The sequence below is a fragment of the Pomacea canaliculata genome, linkage group LG4 (assembly GCF_003073045.1).
Source record: "Pomacea canaliculata isolate SZHN2017 linkage group LG4, ASM307304v1, whole genome shotgun sequence".
Lineage (NCBI taxonomy): Eukaryota > Metazoa > Mollusca > Gastropoda > Architaenioglossa > Ampullariidae > Pomacea > Pomacea canaliculata.
In genome coordinates, this window is record NC_037593.1 from 15,838,299 (window position 1) to 15,850,393 (window position 12,095).

The 12,095-nt window shown below is 39.3% G+C and overlaps 2 protein-coding genes across 3 annotated transcripts; both read left to right on the plus strand.

Annotated features, from left to right (window-relative positions):
• The first annotated feature begins 434 nt into the window (after nt 1-434).
• LOC112563042 (galactoside 2-alpha-L-fucosyltransferase 2-like) lies at nt 435-8,477 on the plus strand. 2 transcript variants are annotated; one of them, XM_025236738.1, is made up of 4 exons: nt 435-958; nt 1,160-1,248; nt 1,576-1,634; nt 4,806-8,477. In XM_025236738.1, the coding sequence occupies exons 2-4, from the start codon at nt 1,224-1,226 to the stop codon at nt 5,895-5,897; spliced, it is 1,176 nt and encodes a 391-aa protein (XP_025092523.1). In that variant the 5' UTR covers nt 435-958; nt 1,160-1,223; the 3' UTR covers nt 5,898-8,477. The 2 variants fall into 2 exon arrangements, with proteins under 2 accessions (XP_025092523.1, XP_025092524.1); XM_025236739.1 differs by lacking the exon at nt 435-958 and having other exon boundaries at nt 1,006-1,248.
• Nucleotides 8,478-9,078: 601 nt separating this feature from the next.
• Nucleotides 9,079-11,543, plus strand: LOC112563041 (galactoside 2-alpha-L-fucosyltransferase 2-like). The gene is made up of 2 exons (XM_025236737.1): nt 9,079-9,346; nt 10,272-11,543. The coding sequence occupies exons 1-2, from the start codon at nt 9,322-9,324 to the stop codon at nt 11,507-11,509; spliced, it is 1,263 nt and encodes a 420-aa protein (XP_025092522.1). The 5' UTR covers nt 9,079-9,321; the 3' UTR covers nt 11,510-11,543.
• The last annotated feature ends 552 nt before the right edge of the window (nt 11,544-12,095 follow it).

Sequence of the window (12,095 nt, forward strand, 5' to 3'; positions counted from 1 at the left end):
TACAGCCGTTGATGGGCCTTTTTGTACACTTGGTTCACGTGATCACTAAAGGAGAGCGTCCCGTCGATCACTGTACCAAGGTACCTACACAGCAGACCTCTGCACCTTAAGTTATCGTCACCATATTATTGCGCTTTAAGAACAATCCGCTACTGTCACAAACGGTGGGAAAGGTTACGAACAATTAAAACACTAAATTCGTGCGTTATTTCGCGAAATTGATCTAGCCTATCTAACTGTCTATAAATCAGTGCTTCCGAATCATATCATAGGGATGTTGATACACGTACTCCATTACCCCGGCCCACGCGGATGTCGGCCAGGCCCGCGTGTGTCCTAACACCGCCTCTGACCAAAGCGTAGCGAATGTCCGGGTAGCATTTAGAAGCAGGGACGTAATGAGCATGTGAATATTAATGGGAGCTGACTCTGCCTTCTTGAAGTTAAAGTTAATTTTATTTGTTAGTATTCAATACTTTGTCGTTTCAAATAGAGGAGAGATGGAGTAGCCAGGAGGAAGAGTGTTTCATTAGGTGATGGTGTAGTTGTTTTGTTTTTAAGATATTTTTCGTAGTGGAGATTACCAAAATAATATAACGACCTACTTGGAAGAAATCTGCGAGATTTCATTTTGAGCAAGAAAGGGGATGAAGTGAGTTGGGGTAGTAGATCTTGTATTGTGTCGTGTATGACGTCTTGTGTGCGTCATTTGTTCCACGTCACTTGAAGCAGAAAAAGACGTCATACATAAGGAAAGCAGTAGGACTTAAATGACCAAGTTGGCGGGAAAAAGCAGCGGTCTTTTCCCGCCATCTTCTTTATGACTCTCAGTGACATTCGTATGAGTTTGTGCCTCTTCGATTCGATTCATTTCCAAATTTCTTCATCCTCATCGTCATCTGCCGGGGCTCGTCGAGCGTTGCGTTGTTGTGTGTGCAATACGTCGTGCGTATGAAAGGTAAGTGTACATTCGTCTTAATACAGTGCTGTCAGTCTAAACGATTGTTTCCAATATCATTTGCTAACGACCAGTCTTCTGCGCCTGTAGACAAAGTGCAGATGTGGCAAGGATGGAGAGAGAGAGAGACAGGCTGACATGAGAGATAAGGAAGAAATCTCGCTTTATCAGTTTATAGAATGTTCAACCCGCGTGTTGCAGATAGTCCGCTGTTCACACGTGTGTGATAACAACCTGTTTTCTTGTGGACTTAAGGACTGAAGTAATGACAAGAATTCGAAAGTGTTTAGGTGAGCTGTTGTTCTCTCTTGAATAAATGTGACTCATGTGTTTTGATCCCTTTTGTCTCATTTAGGTTGTGCGAAAAAGTATTTACACTAGTGACAGTGCCAATGTCTGCACAATTTTACGCAGGGTCTTTTCTTTTGCTTAAATCAAATTCAAATCAATTCAAATCAAACTTTATTGTGTGTCCGAAGAAGTCCAAGACAAATTTTCCTTTTGCTTAAAGTACCAACCACGTATACAAATGATGATGATGAAGTTGATGATGATTGATGATTGATTGATTGATTGATGATTGATGATGATGATGATGATTTTACATTTACTTGCAGCATTGTTGTTCTACATTGTCTTCCTCATTCTGGTTAGCGAGCTGTTTGTCATGGACAAGGTGAGTCCAGGGCTGGTGTGCACAAGCGAACTTAAACATGAACTTAAGCTTCAGCTGGCTGACTTAACAAGTACAGTAACTCGGGCTGGTGTGCACAAGCGAACCTAAACATGAACTTAAGCTTAAGTTGGCTGACTCAACTTTAAGTACAGTAACTCGGTGTGCACAAGACAACTCAAGTCTGCTAAGTACAAAATTTCTTACTCAACTTTAAGACTGCCCTCCCCCTGGTATAAACCCTTACTTAGCCGAGTCGGGTGACTTAAGTGAGCACATTTCTGATTTCTTCGCGTGAAGAGTGACAGGAGATGGCAGCGAGACGACTGTGCTTTAGAATGATGATAAGAAGACATTTGATGAGGGAACGTGTGTTTCGTGACAGACACAATCTTTTTGACCTGTATGATCCGTGATATAGCCGTCGTTGCTGGCACGGCATAAAACACAAACAATTTGACCTGTATGAACTCTACGCTCGATTCCGCTTTCGGCGAGTCGATATCATGTACCTGTGCGATTTAATACAGGACATCGACCACCCTGGCTTTTAAATTTGACCATTTTTTAAAATTTTGGGCCCATTCCCGTTTTTGCTCTCCACGAGCACTGATGGCAACTGCTATGTCTTTCCACAGCTGATTTTTTTTCTTCGGTCATACATATAACAAAACATAACAAAAACTACCGCACACATCAATTTACATAAATAGAATCAACAAACATATCTCTGACAATCTACACAAATCTTTCCTCGATCTCATCATGCCCTACCCTATGAAAGGACCAGCTGACGCTAGTAACAGTATAGTTGTAGTGGTTTGTCTTTTAGTTGTAGCCTTACACAAATACCGATAGCTTTCAACATTCATCAATAAATAACACATATTTCAGGCAGTTCGCACATTTCAACTGTACACTGAACTTATACTTATCTATACATTTATGACATTAGCTACATCTGAGGCATAGCTCACCCATATATTATCTTCACTTATACAAATACCAAATCAGGGAAGGAAAACATGTCTATTCACAAACATTTTCAAGTAGGTATAGGGTATCCAGACTACGAGGAGACATAAGGGATACATGATTATTTACAGATACATAACAATATATGTATACATAACTAACAAGCAATATTTTACAATATACCAACATAAAAAACAAACATACACATAAATTAACAAACATTTTAAGAATACATCCCCAGAGAAGCCACACAAATAAAGCAATCATCATAGAATGCACCTTGGAGCCCATGTGTCATAGGATGACAGCACAATATTAATGTATATCAAGACATATGTAGTTTTTGATAATCAAGATCAGATAAATGTATATAATCAGTATTTAGTTTAGTTAACAAGTTGTTCACAGGATAGCCAGTGTTTAGCAAACTTTTCTTTGGTTAATTCTAAACATGCATTAATTTTTCAATTGAATATCTGTTTTCAATATTTGGATATAGGGTTCTAACTGGGGGATAACTTTTTTAAATATACAAGAATATATGTATGCTTTTGCCAGCAATAAAATTAAATCAAATGGAACATCTGTCTCAAAGTTATTATTGCATCCAAATAAAATCAAATGTTCACTAAAAGTTATCTTAGGCGCATTTGTACATTTGTCTAATATACCATTTTTGTAAGTTTTTCCAAAAAAAAAATTAACAAATTTACAGCTTCCAAAAAATATGCTGAATATTTTCTTTATCATCTCTGCAAAGGCTGCTGACATAAATCCTCTTCTAGTCCCATGTGGAATAATATTACTCTTGTCGCCCAGATTTCTATGTAACACTCTGATTTGAAGCCGTTTTAATTTAATATCTTTTATATTAGCCATTGCTTTAAATATAACATGCCAATCAACATTTCTATTTATCCTTTTATCCCAGTTTAAGCAACAGTTTGGTATACATGCGTTAGATAATATTTTATAATAATATGGTCTTGCTCCTTTCTGTATTGTTCGAAATTATTCTTAGAGTTTTGTTTGTGTCATATGTAGAAGGAGATAAATCTGTTTTATTCCTTCTATTTAAGTTTAGTATGTTTTTATGGCCTTTAATGCAACCATTAAAAGAGACAAAGTCAATGTTAACATCATATTTATTTTTAACAGCTTGATATGATAGAAAGTTTCCTCTTTCATTTGTCAAGTGTTTGAGTATACATCTTTCTCCACCCATCTTCTATATAGAATTGGCTTATTCCCAATTGTTATTCTATCGTTACGAAAGATAGGTTCTGACAAAATTTCATGTTTATCACACACTATATTCTCTCCAAAAATCCTGTATGCTTTTAGTATATCATCCGCCATAAGCTTTTTGCATTAATATAGTGGCAAACTGCAGGGCCCAGTTTGTCCAAATAACCTATTATTTTATGTGTAGACAGAAGATTTTTTTTCCAGCTGTGGTTACTTTTCTTTATTTTCTGCAGCCATGATAATTTTAACGCATTCATATAAGTTTTAACATCAGGTATGCCCATGCCTCCAGCCTGGATATTTTTCTATTAATTATTATCATTTTTTTCCATTCCATACAAACCTAAAGATAGATTTTCTGTATGTCATTTATAACAAAGTCTGGAGGGTTAGGTAGTAGTAACCAAAGGTGTACTAGTTTTGATAAAATTAAGGACTTAAGTATTGCTACTCTCCCTAATGGAGTTAATAACTGTCTCTTTAATCATATTTGTAAAACATTCTTATTTCAGCAAGCTTGCTATCGTAGTTTAATTTGCGTATACAGTCTTTTACGTAGGTCTTTTTTTTTTTTTTTTTTTTTTTTTTTGATAATTGTTTCCATTTTTTCAGGCAAATACCTCAATCTCAAAAGATAGTATCGTGGTTGAAAAGACTGAACAAGACCAAACATAAAAGCGTAACACACGAACAAAGCGATTGTTGATTGGCTGTTTGTCTATAAATAGCCAGTGACGAGAGAGAATTCCCGGGCAATTCCGAAAAGGACGAGAGGTCACTGTCTTGACCCATTTCTTAACTAAGCAAGCAGCTGAGTCCGCTCATGCACACCGATGTGAATTCTCGCCAGCAACGAACTCAGCTGAGTAAAGTTTGCGGTTAAGTCAGAAAACTTAAGTAAGAAATTTAAGTTCGCTTATGCACATCAGTCCTGGCTTTTTCCCATTTCAGTTCCTAAGCAAAAAAATAAACTGGAGAAAATCATCGGTTGTGTCCTCTGAAACAAACGCTTCTCTGCCGACGGTAAACTCCTTGCTGGACAACACCACGGTCTTTGCGACGCTCAACGTTGTCCCGCACAACAACTTCGACATCCTGACTGCACTGACCAGTACATCGTCGTCCACCGGTCATCCTGTCACAACTCCTACTAACGGTCACGTGTCGCACAGCTCCTACACCTCCCCACGTGGCACAAATACAACAGGAGTCACTGTATCGTCGGACCCGCTCATCGCAACCAAAGTCTTGTGTATCAGTTTTATAGGCCGACTAGGAAACCAACTCTTTCAGTACGCATCCGTTTTGGGCATAGCTCTTAGGACGAAGCGGATACCGGTTTACCTGGGGGAGACTTTTCTGTCGGATGTGTTGAGAAACACTTCACTGATTGACGCGTCTTCCCGCTACGCACATCGGTGTGAGGACGTCTTTCTAATGGAAGAAGGTTGTTGTAAGTTTTTCACGGAATATTTCGAGCTGAATTCTAGTAGAGATTACAGGATCGGGGAGTATCTTCAGTCCTGGCGATATTTCACCGAACACGAAGCGGAAGTACGTCACGCGTTGACGTTCAAGGACACGATTGTGTCCCAAGCTCAACAAACGGTCGACTCCCTAAGACAGAAATTCAATCGCACGCTGACAGGTATCCATGTACGCAGAGGAGACTATCTAATAGATAGAAAGACAGCACCTGTAGAATACCTGCTGCATGCCATGGACTACGTCCGAAAAAGATTCCGTGAAGTCGTTTTTGTCGTTTCTTCTGATGACCTCGAATGGTGTAGTCAGCAGTTAGCTAACGAAAGTGACGTCACATTGCTGCAGCATCAGTCATCGCCTGCAGTTGACATGATGATTCTTGCGTCACTGGATCACATGATCATGACGGTGGGGACCTACGGGTGGTGGGCGAGTTTTCTGAACCCCGGGATTACCGTCTACTATCGAGACTTTGTTGATCCGGATACAGATCTTGCAACACTCTTCAACCCAAACGGAACGGACTACTACCGTCCGGACTGGATTTCCTTATCCTGACTTTAATCAGAGAATACAACGGTTAACGTTTTACTGACAATTATATTTTATTGTTATACTGTTATTGTCATTTTGTTATTGTTATATTATCTTTAGTCTGTTCATTTTACACTATCGAGTAAATCACGCATAGTAACACTACAAAGTCCAAACAGAAGCAAAAATCTAAATGTGCCCGAAACCTGGTAAGTTTAAAATAAATCCATTTGAAGACGATTGTTTTGAGTATGTGTGCTGTACTAGCGCGTAAATGAAACATAAAAGATAGTTATTTTAATCTAATTGTTGAAAATATTTGAGATGTTAGCAAAATGTCATATTTATTGCCTTTACATTTTTTCTGTTTTTGTTGCTGATGGACTGCATTAAAAAAGAAATCATATAAGGGTGTCAAATTGAGCTGAGCTTTTTTCCAGTTTGTTTAGCCTGAAGAGACGTGATATTCAAACTATTTACTAACCTTTTCTATTTGTTCTATCTTATTTAACGTAAGTATACCTCAAAAAACACTTTTCGTAGTCGACCCAGTAACTTACTTCTTTTTTCTCTGAAAGCTCCAGTAGAATCGTCAAAGTTCCAAACTAAAAGAGAGATAAATAGAACTAGACAACCCTAAAGACCAAACCTGCTGTCATTAAGCTTCACGTAGTGAAGAAAAGATATTTAAAAAAATAATTAAGGACCACTTTTTTACAACTTTTAATTCATCTCTCAGTTCGGACGACAGAGCTCTGACCACAAGGATAAAAATAAAAATTTATATCTATATCTATATATCACACACTAAGGGAGACTAGTCTTGATAACTTGTCGAATGTCATGCCTGCCTCCCTTTCCTTTGACACACTTCCTTTTTTTTCCCTTTAAAAAAAACGCAGAAAAATCCCAATAAAAATAATATAAGTAACATTTTTTTTCCAAACATAATTACAGTTAAAATTTACTAAAAAATTGTAAAGAAAAATAGTTTGTCTCCGCATGTTCTTTAAACTCTACCCGAGCACTGTGCATGATAGGGTAATGGACCCCAGTGTCAGTCATCAGACTCATGCATTCTAATCAAGCATAACGTGTACACGCTTACAAAGCTCCTACCTTACTACAGACAACACTAACGCAAACTGGCTAATATCCGCTCCTTTCATCTTGAAAGGAAAAGACAAAACAAAACCAAACAAAAACCAAGAACTAAGCAAGATTACTGTGTGAACACACAAAACACAGACATACCTAAAAGATCAAATTTCTTCTCCTGTTTCTCCATCAACAAATGTTGAACTGCGCCGTTGGTCCTTGCGAACAAAAAAAAAAAAAAAGCAGGATGCCTGTAGTGTCTGTAGTACCGCACAATACAAAACAAACTACTTAGCAAGTGTAAATAACTAGAGTTGACCTATTTGTGTAAATGCCATTTTGACTATATTGCATGACTGAATGCTGGTTTCTCAGCGCCATGTCCCAGACAGGCTATTATCAGTCAAGTGGACTGGTCACACAGACTATTTATTGTCTTCTTGTCACCAAGGGCGACCACTGGCAGGCAGCGACTAAGGGAAGGTATTCAGCAAATTACCTCGTCTCAATCCTTTGTCCCAGGACCCGGTAGTCCTGGCCGAAAAATAGTTTCGTATCAGGAACAGGTGCCTTGGTATTGTCAGATCGGAGTTTTCACATATTCTGGCTGGCAAATCAGAAACATAAAAAGAGCAAAGATAAATCTAATCGTCCTATTTTGTTTTCTTGTGCCTTATCAATGCCTTCCATGTATTTCGATGTGTGAAATGATGGACGGGAAAGGAGATGTGTGCCGGGTGCTCTTGGTGTACACAGCGGGTTCAGGTCTGATGAGCATATGGAGGACAGGACGCGTCAAGTCTGATGGGATTTGGTGGTGCAGCGACTCTGAAGTTCACTTGTAAAGATGTCAGCAGACCGCAGCACAATGACACCGAGCTGGCTGACCTACTGAGGTGAAGACCACGAGGGACATCTCCCCCTTATTTCCCCCGCCCCCTTCTTCATACCCACCAGCTAAATTCTACCCTCATCCCCCTTTCTCCTGAGTCCTCAGCGGACGACCGTTTGGGATATTTTAGCTTTTATTGTCGTGCCACGTCAATTAAATACTCGTTCGTCACCCACTCTATTCAGTTTGTTCGAGGTTTTCAATGTTATTCAAACCTTTATGGTCTGCTCGTTCAGAGGCGAACAGAAGATCGAGAAGAAAATGTTTTGGAATACAAAAACCAAGAAAAATGTTTTGGAATTGTTTGTTGTTTATTCATGAGAGAGTATCTGTGAATTTTCCCACGCGTGCAAGTGTTTGTGCGTTTATGTTTGTGTGAGTGCGCCGCTGCTTGTGGATTCAATACACTACGCATGCGTGAAGGTGTTCAGGACGAGGGGTCAGATTACGAAACGAAATCAGGGTCAAGTACAATATGCCACCGACAGGACATTGTAAGATATTGAAGCAAGCGGACATCAACATTAAGAAGATCGTAGTATCACTAGCTTTATATATTGGCAATTCTTGTGCTTAGTAACTTTGTACTTTGTTTCATGGTCGCACACTTAGCCATTGACCCCCTTCATAATTTGACCCCAGATAGCATCTATTCATTTTCAGTTTTGTATAAAGATATACAGCTGCTAGTTCATGTTTACGGTATGCTTGATTAAAGATTATCTAAGGGTTTTCTCGTCCAATGATTGGTATAAGGGAATGCAAAATGTTTGTTGATCTTTCTATGTCTTAAACATGTAAAGCATATCAGAGGACATTTCCTCGACTAAATCGTTTAAAAACTAGTCATTTCATCTTTCATCTTTGCGCGAAGAGCGAAAGATAGTGTTCGAGTGGACGATGCATCAAGACCTATAATGTCGCCAGCTCCTGGAAGAAAGCTTTGATATATATATATACTTTTCAGATAGAACAAAATATCTCCAGATACAGTGATCATCTTTGAAACATTCAACGATGATTCTAAAACAATTCTCTTTCGTGAATATATCCAGTAGATATAGGTCTTTTCATCACATGACGGTTATTACTGTAGTTTGTTTTTCAAATTGTGCTTCTGTATTTGCTTTTGAACACACAACACTCTAAGATCTTATTGTGTGTGTGTGTTTAAACCCGTGAAACGTGACCATGTACAGGGTATATTTTTATGCAGGAGTGCCAAACCGGTTTCCAATATCATTTGCACATGACAAGTGCGTCTTTTAAGTCTTCATGCAAAGTGTAGGAAATATCGCTCACATGTGTGACATTCACTAAGAGACAAGTAACATTAGATAGTACTCCTCACTACCCCGCCTTATCAGGTTCAATGTTCAGCCCGGGTGTCGCAAATACACCGCCACGCACACGTGTGTGATAACAACCTGTCTTCGTGAGGACCAAAGGACTAACGGCATGACAAGAACACTAAAGTGTTTCGGTAAGCTGCTGTTTTCTCTTGTGTGTGTAAATATGTGTGACTCAAATTATTTTTATCTCTTCTTTCTTTCATATCAGGAAACGAACGAAACATTTCCACTAGTGACAGTGCCAACGTCTGTATAATTTCTGGCGCTTGTTTCTTGTGCTTCCTCCTAACTCAGGGGTGGGCAAAGTATGGCCCGCGGACATCTTTTTCCGGCCAGTCTGATAAAATATGAAGTGCACTTGTTTTTTTTTTTTTTTTAAAGGCTCACTTAATTGAAATTCAATTTATTAAGTACAGTAGCGTTAGAAATCGACAGTCCGTAACATTCTAACACGAAGTACAAAGATAACAAATAGCACGACTGACATGGCTGATGTAGCCAGAGAGCATCGGGGGTTCTCTTTACACAATTCGAAAATTGAACGCCATTATGGACTCGTTTGCTGTCCATTCCATTATCACTAGGTTTGTTGTGTATTTACCTGGCCTGGGTTTCTGAAATTTACTGGCCCGCCGCATAACTTAAGAATTTTGAGACTGGCCCGCAAAAAGTAAACTTTGCCCACCCCTAACCTAATGTAAGCCCCACTTAAAGAGTTACATCCCTTCTCTAACATTTTGTCTCGTGCATAGATCAGATTTTGGTGTCTGCTGTTAATCTGATATTTGTTGTTGTTCCCATTACCTCTATTTTGGATTTTTCCTCTATGCATGCGTAGCGTAGTCTTTCCTACCTCTAGGCATTCGCGTCCTCTGCAGCACGTTCTTCGGTTCGTCACATTGTCTGCAATGTTTCGCTTTCATTGGATGTTTTGTTTATCTTGCGTTTGTATATATAATTATATGTGGCAAATTCGTTACAAAATGCTGGAATGTTGTTTTTTTTCTATGATGATGATGATGATGATGATGATGATGATTTTATATTTTCTTGCAGCATTGCTGCTCATCATTGTCTTCCTGATTCTGGTTTGCGAGCTGTTTATCATGGACAAGTTGAGCCTCAACCTCTTCTCTTTTCAGTTCCTAAGCCCTAGCGAAAACTGGAGACAATCACCGGTTGTCATCCCTGACAGCAATATTTCTTTGCCGACGTCAAATTCTACGTTGGACACCATCACGTTCTTGGCGACCAACACCTGGGGTGCAAAAAATGAAACTCCGGCAGCGGAACTTACGGCGACGTTTGACGTTGTCCACCATAGCAGCTTCCACATCCTGACTGCACTGACCAGTTCATCTTCAACCACCGGTCATCCTGTCACCACTCCTACTAAAGGTCAGGCGTCGCAAAGCTCCTACACCTCCCCACGTGGCATAAATACAACTGGAGTCACTGTACCGTCGGACCAGCTCATCGCAACCAAAGTCTTGTGTATCAGTTTTGTGGGCCGACTAGGAAATCAACTCTTCCAGTACGCATCCCTTTTGGGCATAGCTCTTAGGACGAAACGGATACCTGTTTACCTGGGGAAGACTCTTCTGTCGGATGTGTTGAGAAACACTTCACTGATTGACACTTCTTCCCGCTACGCAGATCGGTGTAAGGACTTTCTAAAGGAAGCAGATGGTTGTAAGTTTTTCCCGAAGTATTTCGAGCTGGACTCTAAGAGAGATTACAGGATCGGGGAGTATCTTCAGTCCTGGCGATATTTCACCGAACACGAAGCGGAAGTACGTCACGCGTTGACGTTTACAGACACGATTGTGTCTCAGGCTAATCAAACAGTTGACGCCCTCAGACAGAAATTTAATCGCACACTGACAGGCATCCATGTACGCAGAGGGGACTATCTAAGAAATCCACGTTCTGGATACAAGGCAGCACCTGTAGAATACCTGTTGCATGCCATGGACTACGTCAGAAAAAGATTCCATGACGTCGTTTTTGTCGTTTCTTCAGATGACCTCAAATGGTGTAGTCAGCAGTTTGCTAACAAAAGTGACGTCACATTTCTGCAGCGTCAGTCATCGCCTGCAGTTGACATGATGATTCTTGCGTCACTGGATCACATGATCATGACGGTGGGGACCTACGGGTGGTGGGCGAGTTTTCTGAACCGCGGGATTACTGTCTACTATCGAGACTTTGTTAATCCGGGTACATTTCTATCAACACGCTTCAACCCAAACGGAACGGACCACTACTGTCCAGACTGGATTTCCTTGTCCTGACTTTAATCAGTTGTCCACAACGGGTAACGTTTTACTGACAATAATATTATTTTTTTATATTATTATTGTTGTTGTTTTATTATTATGTTCATTTTAGACTGTCGTCTTGAATCTCACGTAGTAACATTACAAACTCTAAACAGAAGCAAATATCAACATAACAACATTTATCCCTAACCTTCACAGTTTAATTAAAATAAATCCTTATGAAGACAATTGTGTTGAGTATGTACTGTTTCCTACCATGTAAATAAACAAAACAGATGCTGAAAATATTTTAGGGGATGTCAGTGAAACGTCTTACATTTGTTTTCTGAGCATATTTACAGTTTGTTTTTTAATTTGGATAAATTGCTGATGAACAGCTTAAAAAAACTATGCTAAAATCACATAAATCCCTTCAAAAATTAGCTGAGCTTTTCTTTCCAGTTTTAATTTACCTAAATTTGTGTGATAACTAAATCATTTTCTATCCCTTTCTTATATTTTTAATTAGAACTTATTTTACTGACCACAAACCTCACTTTTCTGCTTCGTCCTAGTAACTCACCTCTTTTCTCTTCGTAGTATCTATATCTATCAATCA

Excerpts from the sequence above, each read along its gene's own strand:
- LOC112563041 (XM_025236737.1), top strand. The coding sequence starts at position 9,322 with ATGACAAGAACACTAAAGTGTTTCG. Across the intron at positions 9,347-10,271 it reads AAGAACACTAAAGTGTTTCG|CATTGCTGCTCATCATTGTC; the intron begins GTAAGCTGCTGT and ends ATTTTCTTGCAG.
- LOC112563042 (XM_025236738.1), top strand. The coding sequence starts at position 1,224 with ATGACAAGAATTCGAAAGTGTTTAG. Across the intron at positions 1,249-1,575 it reads AAGAATTCGAAAGTGTTTAG|CATTGTTGTTCTACATTGTC; the intron begins GTGAGCTGTTGT and ends ATTTACTTGCAG. Across the intron at positions 1,635-4,805 it reads AGCTGTTTGTCATGGACAAG|TTCCTAAGCAAAAAAATAAA; the intron begins GTGAGTCCAGGG and ends TTCCCATTTCAG.